The sequence below is a fragment of the Arvicanthis niloticus genome, chromosome 2 (genome assembly GCF_011762505.2).
Source record: "Arvicanthis niloticus isolate mArvNil1 chromosome 2, mArvNil1.pat.X, whole genome shotgun sequence".
NCBI classification, from domain to species: domain Eukaryota; kingdom Metazoa; phylum Chordata; class Mammalia; order Rodentia; family Muridae; genus Arvicanthis; species Arvicanthis niloticus.
The window spans coordinates 78695893-78710273 of record NC_047659.1 but is presented as its reverse complement, the minus strand read 5'-3'; the positions used below and the strand labels follow the sequence as shown (position 1 = coordinate 78710273).

At 36.1% G+C, this 14381-nt stretch overlaps 1 protein-coding gene across 7 annotated transcripts in view; it reads right to left on the bottom strand.

Annotated features, from left to right (window-relative positions):
- Dcdc1 (doublecortin domain containing 1) overlaps positions 1–14381 on the bottom strand; it is a 144831-nt gene that overhangs the window by 51421 nt on the left and 79029 nt on the right. For all 7 annotated transcript variants that reach the window (XM_076929380.1, XM_034494462.2, XM_076929379.1 and 4 more), the window contains 2 exons: positions 4751–4915; positions 1418–1510 (listed from right to left, as the gene is read on the bottom strand). In XM_076929380.1, coding sequence (XP_076785495.1) covers positions 1418–1510; positions 4751–4881 — 224 coding nt within the window. In that variant the 5' untranslated portion in view covers positions 4882–4915. The remainder of the gene's footprint in view (positions 1–1417; positions 1511–4750; positions 4916–14381) is intronic.

The following is a 14381-nucleotide window of genomic DNA, read 5'->3' as shown; positions in this document are numbered from 1 at the left end:
CAACCAACCAGAGCTCCCCAGCCTGAGAGCACAAAGGGAGGGACCCATGACTCCAGCTGTATATGTAAGGGAGGATGGCCTTGTTGGGCATAGGTGGGAGAGGAGATCCTTGGTCCCATGAAGGCTGGACACTTAGTGTGTGTGTGTGTGGGGGGTGGGATTTGAGGGTGGGGAGGTGGGAGTGGGGGTGTAGGTGGAGTCACATTCTCATAGAAGCAGGAGGAGAGGGGATGGGATAGGGGGTTCCTGGGTGTGTGTGGGAGAAATGGGGTAAGGGGATAAAATCTGAAATGTAAATATAATATCCAATTTTAAAAAAAGAAAAAAAAAACAGACCTGTGTTTTCATTCATGGACAGCAGGAGGCCACTGAAGGTATTGGAGCATAGGTATGTTGCCCTTAGCCATACCTAAACCCTAGGGAAGGAGCAACGGAGCTAACAGATGTGCTGGACCAGTTCCTAAACAGTGTGGTTGGGATAAAGAAGATCTTGCTATATGTTGCTGGCGCTATTATGTATCACTGTGTAAGTTAGAGATGACTCTGTGCTTCTCAGCAAGACACAAATGAGAAGCATTTCTAACTCCTATTTCCTACCTTAGCTTGCAACAATTAAGCAGATAATGAGACCAGTTATTCCTTTGAGAGGGATCCTGAAAAAAAATAAGCCAGTAAGAAGTACATCATTTCATGTTCCAGTCGATGGGCCGTGGACACTGAGTGAGCTTCCTCACTCAGAGCAGCTGGTGGGATCACCCTGCTTCGGTTTAACTGATACCAAAGGAGCTACTCCGATGCCATCTCGTTTTCCTGGACATCTGTGCACTTACGGTGCAGCCCGTGGCATACCAGCTTCTGGTGCCTCACTCATACTTTTCTAGAGTGAATGTTCGCCTGTGGGAATGTCTTGCTTTAGGACAGTTGGGTCACAGAGGAGGAGTGGGTAGCTAATTAATCTTCCTTTATCCTTTACCCTGTTCTGGACTTCTAGTTTTAGTGCTGAATTTGTGCCTTCTGGGAAAGTTGTGGAGGGTAAGGTAAGGAGTTTTCTTTGCACTCTTTCCTCTTACTAGTTCCATGCTAGCCAACATCAAAACACAGAGCAGAGAATAACCGGTTTCTAAAACATAGTTATGAATGTGTCTTCTGAAGGCAGATTATCTACAGTCAAATACCAGGCCTCTTTTATTCTTGTTTCTGGACATTCCAATTGAATTTTGAGGGACGATTGTATAGCTTTGACTTCCTATCACATCACACGTGAACACACACACACACTAACACACACGATGAAATTGTCTATAATCATTGTATTTACACCTTATATAAAGGAATGTTTTGTGTGCTATCTGGTAAGCATGACCGCTCAAGTATTCACACACAAAACACCTTTGCATTTCAAAGAGTAAACACTTACCTCTCCAAAAGGTGGTGAAATTCAATCTGGTTTCTTTCTGTTTCAGAATAGTTCATTGCATGGCTTTTTTCTTTCCTTTCAGCTTTAACATTTCTGAAACAAATAATTTGAGAAAAATTCATGGTACATTGGATTAGCTACAGCATGTCTTAACGTGTGGACAAGTGGTAAGACCTTAACTTATCACAATTTGCTCCCAATAATCTGCCTTTTTTTTTTTTAAGATAAAGTTTCAAATTTTAACATAGTTAAAGATTAAACTTCACATTTCATAATTAAATAAAAAATTTATACTGTATACTCAATGATTTTGCATGTTAAATAAACATGTATTCTTTGAGTGATTTATGTAAGAAAATCTATTGACATTAATTCGCAATTTTTTTCTCACAGTGCTAAACACTCTGAAATGTAAATCCATTTACTTGGAAAAAAACTCAGAGTGTTGAGGCTTGTGCTCCTAGCATAGCTGTAGCCTTTTTGTTCCATGCCCACCAGCTATTTCATATTATTGCTGTATTATGTCTGTCAGTCATTGACACTGAAAAATACCTTGTCTCAGAGCAGGGTCATGCTGACCATATACCCTGCTATGTTCTGTATGATATGGGATTTGCTAATTTTCTGAAATTGCACAACCATAAGCGTCACATAGGACTCATCAAATTAAAGGCCAATATGAACCGTTATGTCTAAAGTAGCTTGAGTCAGGGCCAACCACCAGACTGCACCTCCAGCACCTGTCTATGAGCTCACTGGCTTTCATGTGGTTTCTGGGGTGACTCCTGGACCCTAACAAGAGATGACATAAATTTTCCCTGTAATGTTTTGTTTACCTCCACTATGAATCTACACCTAAACAAATTTTAAACAATAATGATCAGAATAAGAATGCTTGATTGGAATATAGCTTCATTCTAATTTCCAAGTCAGTGAACTTTTCTGTGCAGTTTTAATAACTGATGCACTTTAGGAAATGAAAAACGGATCAAATACAGCTAATCATTCATTTGCGAGGACTGCTTTGGCACCTACCATAGGCCTTTAATGGTGGCATTAAAGGGGGGGTCTCTAATGCTTTATTCCTTGATGTGACAGAGCAGGCAGCACACATACTGATCGAGGAAGCAACTGCACAGCAGGTGATAATGACATACAGAGATAGGTGCTGTCCTCTGGGTTTGTAGATGATGGAACCAATACCAACAGCAAACCCTTAACACCGCCCACAGTGAGTTGTTGTATGGATGAAGGTTGGCTTGTGGCCAGAGGAAGACAGTGCTAAGATGGATTTTTATCATTATTCTAGCATATATATATATGTGTGTGTGTATTATACATACATATATGTGTGTGTGTATGTATGTGTGTATGTATGTATACAGTCACAATAACTTTTTATAAATAAATAATTACATGTTAATGAGAGCAAAGCATTCCATGTGTCAGTAAAATCTTTTCTTCTGAAAAATATTTAACTTGGGTCTATTAAAGGAAGCCCAATAATTTGTCCAGCTTTGGTATACCATTCCACAGACTCCAATGTGTCCCTTCTACAAATGGGCCATGCTTTCTCTTTGCTTGGTGGTTCAGTCTCTGGAAACCCCAAAGGGTCCAGGTTAGTTGACTCAGTTGATCTTCATGCGGAGTCCCTATCCCCTTCGGGTCCCTCAATCCTTCTCCCAACTCTTCCACACGATTCCTCAAGCTCTGCCTAATATCTGGCTGTGGATCTCTGCCTCTGTTTTCATAGGCAGCTAGGTTGAACTCTCAGAGGACAGTAATGATAGGCTGCAGTCTGCCAGCATAATGGAGTATTAATAGTGTTAGGGGTTGGTTTTTGCCCAGGGGACAGGTTTCAATTTGGGCCAGTCATTGGTTGGCCATTTCCTCAATCTCTGTTCCATCTTTGTCCCTGCACATCTTGTATCAGGACACATTTTGGGCCGATTGTGGCTGGATCGATGTCCTTATTCCTCCACTGGGAGTCCTCTACTTAAACCTTTTGTTAACAAGTATTTGCACACCGCTGGGGGTGTGTTATAGATGATCCTGCACAAAACTGTCTCAGCAAAGGAACATTTTCTGTGTTTGGAAGCGTTTTCTTGCCAAGTGAAAGTCACCGTATTTTAATTATTTGGGCAAAAGTAATGCAGGTGGTGAGCAAGTGGCTCTCTAATGTCGGAATGCTTGATGAATCAGGACGCATTGTTCCGTGAGCAGAGCATTCAGACACTCTCTGCCAGGATAGTTGTTCAAATTCTCCAACTTCTCTAAATACTTTTGAATTCCTTTAATGAGCTGAGCACTTTAAACATAAGGTTATAGGATGTTATCTGTGTGTAACTTATAATTACAATTAAAGATAAAAATAAGAAAAAAAATGAATAAATGTAGAAAGAATGGATGATGTGTTAACTTTGGGTGTTTAGAAAAAGTCAGACCCTCTTTAAGGGCATTGGCCTCACATCTTACATCAAGCAGAATGAGCTAATTATGAGATGTATGCGTCAAAGATTTCAATTTCAGGCTTGACTTTACTTTGAAGATTAATTCTTTACTTTATCATCTTTACAGGCAGTTCAGTGGACAGCCAATCTGAATGTTACTCATTGTTCAGTGATGTATGAAGTATATTTAATCGATGTGAAGAGAGTAATATTAAACTATTATCAGCAGCCTCAGATATCCTAAATATCTCAGAAGAAGGGTCAGGAGGTAACATTGCTGGTAATTATATAAGAAACAATGTGTTTAACTCATTCTTTCCATCAAAGCTTTTCAGCAATCCAAGATTCAGATTCCCTTTGTCATAAAATAGAAACATACAGCAGGTGATTTGTCTCTCGTGGTAGAGAAATATGCGATGTTTGGGATGGTTCTATTTGAATTCAGGTTAACTTTCAACTACAGATCAATGCTTTCCTAGCACTTCAGAGGACTGTGTTTCTAAACCCGAAGCTGTAAGAATAATTATTACAACAATTAAGCAATTTCAAAGCTAAATTTAATAAGCACGTTTTGAGTTCACTCATTTCTATGCACACCAGTAAAACTCAAAAATGCTCATTGAAAATACAGAGAGCTGTTTAAATTTCAGCCACCTACTTCTGACTTATTCTTCTGTTTGTGTTTAGATAAAAACAGAAGAGATCAATTTAAGCACCTGATACAGAAACTAAATAAAATCGTGCACATGTTTTCATCTTCAAATCGGGCCCTTTTCATAAATAAGTATATAGTTCCTCCAGAAAACACTGAGGATGAAGAGACTCATCTATAAAACCTGAAAAGTCTTCTGAAGGGTGAGTGTGAACAGGTTGTTGCTCTTACTGTGATTTCCATCCAAGTGAGCTGTCCAGGCCAATCACCAGGGATCTGATGGTTTTCTTTTCTCCATTCCTTAAAACTCGGAGTCGTACAGGGACACGCTGCTCTGGTGTCTTACTTACTGGCCTCTTCATGGGAGAGCAGGCCTTCTATTGGCCAGTCGAATTCCTTCAGGAAGACATTAAAATATGTAAGATTAATAAATAATATGTTGTGCCTCTAATCCTTGAGTCATTCTGCAGACATCTATGGAATATCTGAGCCATTCCAAAGAGTTCTGAATTTTGTTTGTTTGTTTGTTTTGTTGTTATTTGTTTGTTTCTCATGAAGAAGAAATGTAGTGATTTTTCTTAATTTAAAATTGATCACTTTTTAAAGTATCTAACGTTTTATTTAAAATTGATTTTTTTTAAGTATCAAAGGATAGAAACACCCTGAAAAGTGGAAAGAAACATTCTAGAGACGTAGAAGTGAATTAACCTCAAGTATCTTTGGTTTTGCTTTTGAGTGAAGTGTTTTTAGAAAGGAAAGGGAAAATGTTTGAAAAGGAATTTTACGATAGTCTGAAATAATTTCATCTTAAACTGCATCAAAGTAGCAGGGAAGACTTCACTGAGGAAACATTTAAGTGCATAATAAAACGAGGAGGTAAGATGAAGATGTTTCAGACACTTGGGTTATACGATTTAGTGACTTTATATTTATTCATCTATACTTTTACTTGTATTATTAATTTATATATTCTTCAAATATTTACTAATTATTTAGTTTAAGCACAAAAATAAAACCATAACTTCAACAGGGTAGTCTATATACTTTTAAGAACACCAGAAACTTATTTGGAAATCAACTGGAACCTTACAGTAATGAAAGTAGGAGCCACAGGGGATCCCATAAGATCCCTTACACAGTGAGGCCACACAACAGTCCTCAAGCCTTAGGATATAGTTACAATAATGTGTGAATCCAGCTGGAGTATTTCATTTGTTTGGGTGCAGGGATACAGCTCCATTGATAAGAATGCTGACCTTAGTGCAGCAAAGGATAGGTAGGTCATGCACAGCAGATATAAAGATTAGTGGAACATAATGTGTGAGAAATAAGGAAAGCAAGAGTAGCTGCCCAAGCACAGCTGGGATGGCCATGGAATACAATTGCTGTCCACAGAGACTAAATGGAGCAAGAGTAAATGGAAGAAACAATAATCAAAGCTGATATTCAGGGACATCCAAGCTTGCTCCCGCCGCTCCTTTTCTTTCCTTCCTGTCATTTTTCCTTCTTTCCTTTCAACTGCATTAACAACTGGCCTCGTGGCATCTGCCATTCATCTGTAATGTCCATTCTGAAGAAAATGTCATAATCCCATACAGGTCTTGTGAGTTTCATTCTCTTCGTCATGTCAGTTTGTCTACCTTGCACAGTATTGTCATGTCTGGTGACATTCTCTACAAGGTAAAAATCTTGATATTTCCATAGTGCAGGCTCCTCCATTTTGTTTTTCTCTGGTCCTTGTTCTTCTCTGGTCTCTTGTTCTTGCTGGTCCTCTGCCATTTCATGAACATTTAAGTCGGCTTCTCAAATTTTGTTTGGGATATAAACATTGTGTATAAGATGAAGGAATTCCCAATATGATGTGTTTTAGAATTCCAGTTGAGGTATGGTGGTAGCTCAGAGACTGAGTGTAGCATGAGGAATATCTGAACTTTGATCTGAAGAGCCCCTGTAAAGTGCTAGGTGTGTGTTGTACCATGGAACTCTCCTTTGAATGTATTTGTGCCAATTTTCGTCATCTATGCATCAATCACATTAATTAATTTTCTGGTTGTAAACTAAGCTTACATTCCTGGTTAAAGGTCAACTGAAATTCACTCAAACTAATAATAGTGTACAGCAATGCCTATAGATTGCCGAATTCAAATAGTTAATATTTCCTTGGGATGTTTGCAAATATTTGCAATGAGAATTAACATATAAATGTCTTATATTATCTTCATCAAAGGTGGCATCAGTGTTTCTTTAGCTTCGTAAAGTTAATTGTAAGATTTTCTTTGTTTTTTGAATTTTGAATTGTTTGTTTCCTCTGGATTTGATAAAAATGAATCAGGAAAACTATGTCATGGTGTACTTGTGGGGAAACTTAGCTTTTATCTTTTTCCATGGCTGGTGGACCATCTTAGTTTGTGGTTCTTTTTAATTAGAGTGTACTTTGTTGTTGGGAGGGAACTGTGGGTGTGAGTATTGAGTGTGCAACAGTATGCTAGAGATCAGAGAACAATTTACCAGGGTCAGTTCAGTTCTCTCCTTGTACCGTATGTGTCCTGGGGATGGGACTCAGGTTATTTTGCTTAGTGGCAAATAGTTTTACCCAGTGAGCCACCTCACCAGCACTTCTCATCTCTTCTTGACTCCTTTTTAACATACTGCTTTTTGTCCAAAAATTTGAGTGTTTGATCAAGTTATTTATAATATTCCTTTATTTATAATATCAATACATATATATTATATGTACAACATATGTAACATATTGTACATATATATTAAAGGGAAAATTGTAATATTCTTTTACTATATTTACATAATATATAATGATTATATAATCAGAGATATATATCTTATTCTTAATATTATTTCATTTTATCCAAATTTTCTTAGTATAATTGTGTATATATAATTTTTAATATTTTTAAAGAACAGATTTTTTTGTTTTGATATTTCTGTGTACATGTGCCATCTAGTCTAGTCTGTCAATTTTTGTTTTATAATTTAGTATTTTATTTCCTTCTTCCTAATTTTTGCATTTTTATGGTATTGTGGTCAAACACAGAGCTGTATGCATGCTAGAAATACACTCTCCCCCTGAGCAGCCTCTCCTGCCTGGCCTTCTACCTAACTCATAACAGTTAAGTCTTACTTTACTCTCCTAACTTCATAAACTGAATGCTGCTCTCATTAGGGCTTAGTTCCTCTTGCTTTTTAATATTAGGCTAATGAAGAGACTATGTAAAAAAAATTTTTTTAAATAGACAATTCCTGAGGATAGACACCCAAGATTCTTTTCTGGTTTTTACACACACACACACACACACACACACAGACACATACACACACAGACACACACACACACACACACACACACACACACACACACACACCACAAGTATATGTAACAAAAATATTATACTATCTTAATTCTTGTCCTCATAGGATTTGTTTCTTTGTTTGCCTTGTTTTGGGTTTTGTTTTTTGGTTTTGGTTTTGGTTTTGGTTTGGTTGTTTTCCTGAGACAAGCTATCACTATATAGCCCTGGCTGATCTGGTACTAGCTAGGTGACCTAGAATGGCCTTAAACTTGTAATCTTCCTGCCTCAGTTTCCCACGTGCTGGTATCACAGAGTTTTGCCATCATGTCTGGTTTTCCATTCAAGACATTTACTTTGTCCTTCATGCCAACAGTGAAATACAGCCTCACGATAATGAAGGACAACAAAACCATGGGTAATTAAGCTGGCTGAGGCTGTTTTCCCCCCTCCATTTTCTCGGTTGGGATTCCGATCTTCCCACTTATTTCTCTATTGGCCTTCTCTGTGTTCATGCCACGCTACAGCACAGCTGCATTGTCAGGAGACCTGTGGAGGGCCCCGGTGTTCCCTTTAGTGGATAATTCCCCTTCCTTTTTTACTCATAGCTCATAGGGAGATGTGTTAGTTCAGAAGTCAGCCCTTAACCAACGACTTCAGCTTTTCAATTGTATTGGCCCTACTTCATCTACTTGTTAGTGATAAATAACTAAACAATCAATTTCCTTGCTTGTTCATGTTCAAAGTTGTTCCCCCCCCCCTTTCCTTTCTTTAAACAGTTTCTGAGTTTGAATGAAATTTCAAAAGACTAAATACATCATTGGTAAAATGTTCCTGGTCCATATGTAAATGCAGTGTCCTGTTAGGGATCTTTAGATCCCTTTTGTAGATGTTAATGAAAAAATTATAATTTTAATTTCCTTTTATCATTGGTCTATCTGGATAGATGTGTTTTAATTTAGCAAAGATTATTATCTTGTAATATATTCCAAAAAATTTAAACCTCTTTAAACTCGCTAATTCTAATAATTTCATCCTAGAATATAAAAAGTTCAATACTACTTGCTTTAGAACTGTAATTTCTCAATATATATGTTTTCTTCAAGATTTGAAAAGTTTATTCCTATAAAAAAGTGAAAGTTTATTATAAAAGTTTATTATAAAAAGTTTATTATAAAAAAGTTTATTATAAAAGTTTATTATAAAAGTGAGAGTTTATTCCTATAAAGTATTCCAATGAAATTGGGCTTTAATATGTCTTAAGTTGCTGGGCTCCATATATATATATATATATATATATGTATATATATATATATATATATATATGCAAATTTGTAGTTTATTGACTACATTTTATTAAATGATATTGGTTTCCTTTTAGGATGAATAGTATCTAGAAAGTGGCATGGAATGGGTCCTCCAATCAACTACAATGCTTTTTGGCATGAGTGCAGGCTGAGATATTGTAAAGATAACTTTGTATTTTCATAGCGTTTGCATTTCTTACCTCTTCTGTCTATCATCACTGTATTTTGAATGCCTCTTGTCATGAAATTGAAAGAACTGTATATTCAGTTCAGTGGTTGGTGATGGTTCTCCTAGATTCAACATTCCCACTCAATTTTCAGGCCCATCAGACTCCCGAGCCTGACTCCTTTTCCTCAGCATTCAGCCTTTCCTGCTTCGACATATAGCTTGCCATGTGGGTTTCTTCTCTCTCCTCACTTCACCTTTATTCCTCGCCTTGGTCTCCCCTTTCTGCTTTACTCTCTATTCTCTTACAGCCTATGTTTAAATTGTAAGATTTAGGAGTCAGGGACCACTTCTATCCTCCTGTCATCTAAATACATTACAGGCAATAAATACAACATAAAATTGGAGGTCAAATCTGGAATAAAAGTAGTGAACACAGTCCCCAAACAGTTCTGAATTCCACAATATGAATGTCAGATCTCCAAATCAATTATGTGAAGATGAGATGGGGAATATGGGTCTTTCAAATGAAATGGATGCAGACTTGAAGTGAAATGGGTTGTGCTTAATTTGAGTTCCCTGCTTGCTAAGTACTTTCTTCCCCCAAACATTTCAAGAAGCAGCAGGACCCCGAAACCCAGTCATTTTGGAAGATACAGTCCATCCATCTGACTCTAGCTAATTTAATGCCTCAGTTCTTTCCCTTAATTTTACAAGTAATGGCCAAAGAATTTGGGGGCGTAGTCTCACATGAACAAGGGCAAAGTAAAAGCATTTTTGATAAGTGAAATTTATCTGTTAAGTACTAACTACATGAAAAGTATGTGGTCCAGAAGGAAAGCAACCTTAGGTGGGAGGGTCTGAGATATAAGATGAAAACTTTAACATAAGTGGAAATACATATTGACTGTATGCAAAATATTAATATATTAAAACCCATAAAACTTAAACTTATGGCAATAATTAATTCCTCATACCATAAATCGTAACGTCAAAGTTAACTATTCTATGTTTGTATTACTAAAGAGAAGACAAAACAACTTATTAACTTTTCATTAGATAGTTTATTTATGCAAGTTAGAATGTTCAGGGTAATTACACTAACACTAGTCTTCAAAAGAATGGAAATAGAACAAATAATGTATAAACCATTAAATGAAGAAAAATGCAAGGACAAAAAAGCCACTATAAAAGAACAAAGGACTGGATGAGGCCCAGATGAGGCATGATAAACAGAAAGAAGATATAATCAGGTACATGTGTAGGTAGGATAGTCAAGGTAAAGGCTTCAGTTTGGAGAGGATTCAATCCAACAAACTGAATTCATTATTGTTTCCCTTCCAAAAATATACAAAACTAACAAGTAAAATGATGGAAAGAAGACATACTAGGCATATAATAACCAACATTTTGGGGTGCTTTTGTTGTCATCGAATAACAGAGACTTATTAGAAGTAGACGGAGTTTCTACATAATGACAAGTCTGACTTTACTTAGAGAAATATACTATTCTGATTATGTGTGTACCTAAGACCTGCATTTCAAAATATATGAAGTAAAATTTGAAGAATAACAAGAAAAAAAGAAAATACCAGATTAGTTTGTTTTCACAGTGAAAGATTTCTATACTTCTTTTCAGTAAAGGACAGAATTAACAAGACATTTTAAAATATTAAAATTCAAAAGGTACATGGCCATTTTCTGAAGGTTGATCAGATACTGAAACTTAAAGATTTATACTAAAGTCATACAACCTCATTAAGCATGCTGCTGGGAAGGACTGGCCACATGTATGTAACCTTGTTCCACAGAGGATTGTCAACTTTGGGGTGTTTCTACTGGCTGAGCTTACTGGTCTCTTTATGCTTTATGGCTCGTGTAAAATAAAACAGAAAATAAAAGCAGAATACTGACAATAAATTAAGATTCCCAGTCTGGCCATTTGCCATTTACAAGAACTCAAATAAAGTAATTTAGAAATGAATGACTTAATTGTAAAAGGAAGGAAACTGATTAAATTGAGCCAAAGTTGGCAATTTCATAGCAGAAAAAAACACCAAGGGGAAAGACAAAATGTTAGAGTCATTTATAGAGACTATGACATAAATAACCATACAAATATAGAAAAACCAGTGAACTCAGAAAAGTTCAGTAGAACACACAGATATGCAAAGAAAAACTAAGATGCACACACTTACAGTGGGAGGATTTATGACATCACCAGCAGGTTTCAAGCTATTGTGTGGATTTTAATTATGTCTGTCTGTGTATATGTGTATAGCACTGGGCCTAAATTTATGTCTCATATGTTAGGCAAATAATCTGCTTACAGAGAATGTCTTTCTCAACAAAAATTTCTAAAATGTTAGTAATATTTGTCACATATGAAAAAAGTAAACATCAATATAGCCACATATGGTTGGTACAAGCCTGGTGATTATTTAAATTTTGATCCTCAGAACCCATGTAAATTCTGGACATGGTAGCCCATGTGTGAAAGCCAAGCACTACCCAGGGGAGAAGAGAGACAGATATATGATACTCCCCAGAAGCTCACAGTCCAGACAGCTTCAGTGTGTAGATTTGTGTGTAGAATACACAGTGTAGCAGCAAGCAAGAGAGACCTTACTTCAAGTGTAAGGGAAGAACCAACACCCAAGCATGACCTTTGACTTATACACATACACATTGAGGCATGTGTATGCCCTCACATATGAACAAATATATACTGTCCATACACACATGTACAAAATAAACAATATAACATTTTAAATTTTTTACATTTATTGTGGTAAATCATACATATACACACACACACAAATTCAAATATTTACAATCTCAACAATATGATATATTTTAAAAGCACAGAACACAGAATCTCTTTCAAAATGCTATTTTACCAGTTGGAGGAAAAAAATGATCAATAGCTAATTATTTGGTATGCAGTTAAAATTATGTGTGTGAAAACTTATAGAACATACCCAGAATTACAGTCAGAGAAAATGTATACTGGAAATGGCTGTGTGTGAATTAAATAGAAGGGCCGGAGAGCTAGCTCAGCAGTGACAAGCATGGCTGCTCTTCCTGAGGATCTGAGTTTGAGTCTCAGCACCACACAATGGCTCACAACCATCTGTAACTCCAGTTCCAGGGACTCCAATGGCCACCTCTGGCCTCCAAGGGCACCATACACCTGTGGTCCACAATATACATGCAAGTAGAACACCCATACACACAAAATAAATCTCATTAAAAAAAAAGACCTAGAGAAGCCAAACTAACAAAGCACTCTATTAAATAATTTTGTTAAAAATTTGAATTGTCCCATAGAAAATCAATGGGAGAAACTAGTATTCAAATAAAACTAAAAATTTTAGAAAATAAAACTTCAGTAGAATGGTTGAAGAAATGTTTTTTAAATAAAAAAGTATAACTAAAAGTAGTAAAATCTCTAATTATGATGTAATTATTAATGGTTTCTTAAATCCTAAAATTAGTTTTTAGTGTAAATTTCTTTTTAATATTAAATATGAGAAATAATTATTTTTTAAACAGGAAAGTACATCTTTTATAAATAAGTACACAGTAATAAAATTACAACAAAATTCAAAAAGAAAATCAAACTAAATATTTACTATAGGAAAGATTAAAATTGATGTGTATGTGAATATTACTGGTAAAAACTTCTGATAATGTAATTTTTAAAAATATTCTATATTGGAAATATAGAAAGTAGATAGCATGTGCTCACCCACATCAGTTAACAGGTCATAGACAAGAGCATTTTTGTGCTATATAAACATTTCAAACTAGGAGATAGAGTAAACCAGTTAATTATTTCTAAGACAAGTTGAAAACATTTATAATAAATTCAGTCACTGATTATTTAAGAAAGAATACATCAATGTTACTTATAATTAAAGATATAGCACTCCTAAATCAATATAAATCAACAAAATATAATACTGTGGCAGAAGACTAATCACTAGGGATGAGTCAAATTGATCCTAGGAATAAAATTATGGAATATTTTTAACTTAATCCATCACTAAGAAGAAGTGTTACAGGAATGGTACAGCATCAATATTTTTCAAGCACAGATGATCTTTACAGACCAGGGAATGTCTAAGGCCACTAGACCCCATCAAGACCATATGTAATATCTATCTTACATTGGAGAGCCTGGGCATTCCAGCAATCATAATGAAAATTTGCAGAGTACAGAAACCAAGAGATGACAATGCTTCCAACCAACCAAGAGATATGAAGCTGAGAGCCCTCAGGATTCAGTGTAGTGTTGGAATAGAGCCTCTATCCAACTGACAATTCCCTTCTTTCTTTGATGGAACCCTGTATGCTGTATGCGTCATCTGAACATTCTGAATTATCTTCCTCATATGGATCCTAGAATATTAGCTATATAAAGACAGTAGGAAATCACTTGGAAAGGAATATGAAGAGACATAGAGAATCCATTCTTTGGACAATACATTTAAACCATTCAAGGGTTACAGTACAACCCCAGAAGGTAGTAAGCTCCTGCTATTGAAAGCTGGAGTGGCAAGAATGTGTGAGTACTTATTTCACATCTCCACGAATCTGCTTCTTTGGTCACAGTTTTTGTGTGGCACTTTTATCCTCTGCATGTCAAATCTCTTTAGGTTCAGTAGAGGATGTTTCTAGTTCTCATGTCTCCTAGCTTTTTCTACATTATTCTTCTACACACCCCCTCCCCCAAATATTTCCAGATATTTAGCTGATGAACCGTTTCAAATCACTACATCTGTCATATTTTCACACTCCCAGCTTTCTTGACAGACCAACAGTTCCTTTTACACCCAGGTTAAGATTCACAGTCCATCAATACAGTCACTCTCTTGCCTTCATGCTCAACCTATTGCCCTCATGGTATTTGAGCTACCGATGCAACATGAAACATACTTTGGTGTTTGTAGTTCCCATACTCTGGAAAGTCTATGTATAAATGCAAGCATACACATGTTAAAGAACTCTGCCTTGACAGGTCATAGTTGCAATACATATTATTTTTACTTTAAAGTTATTTTTATTTAATTAGCTTTATT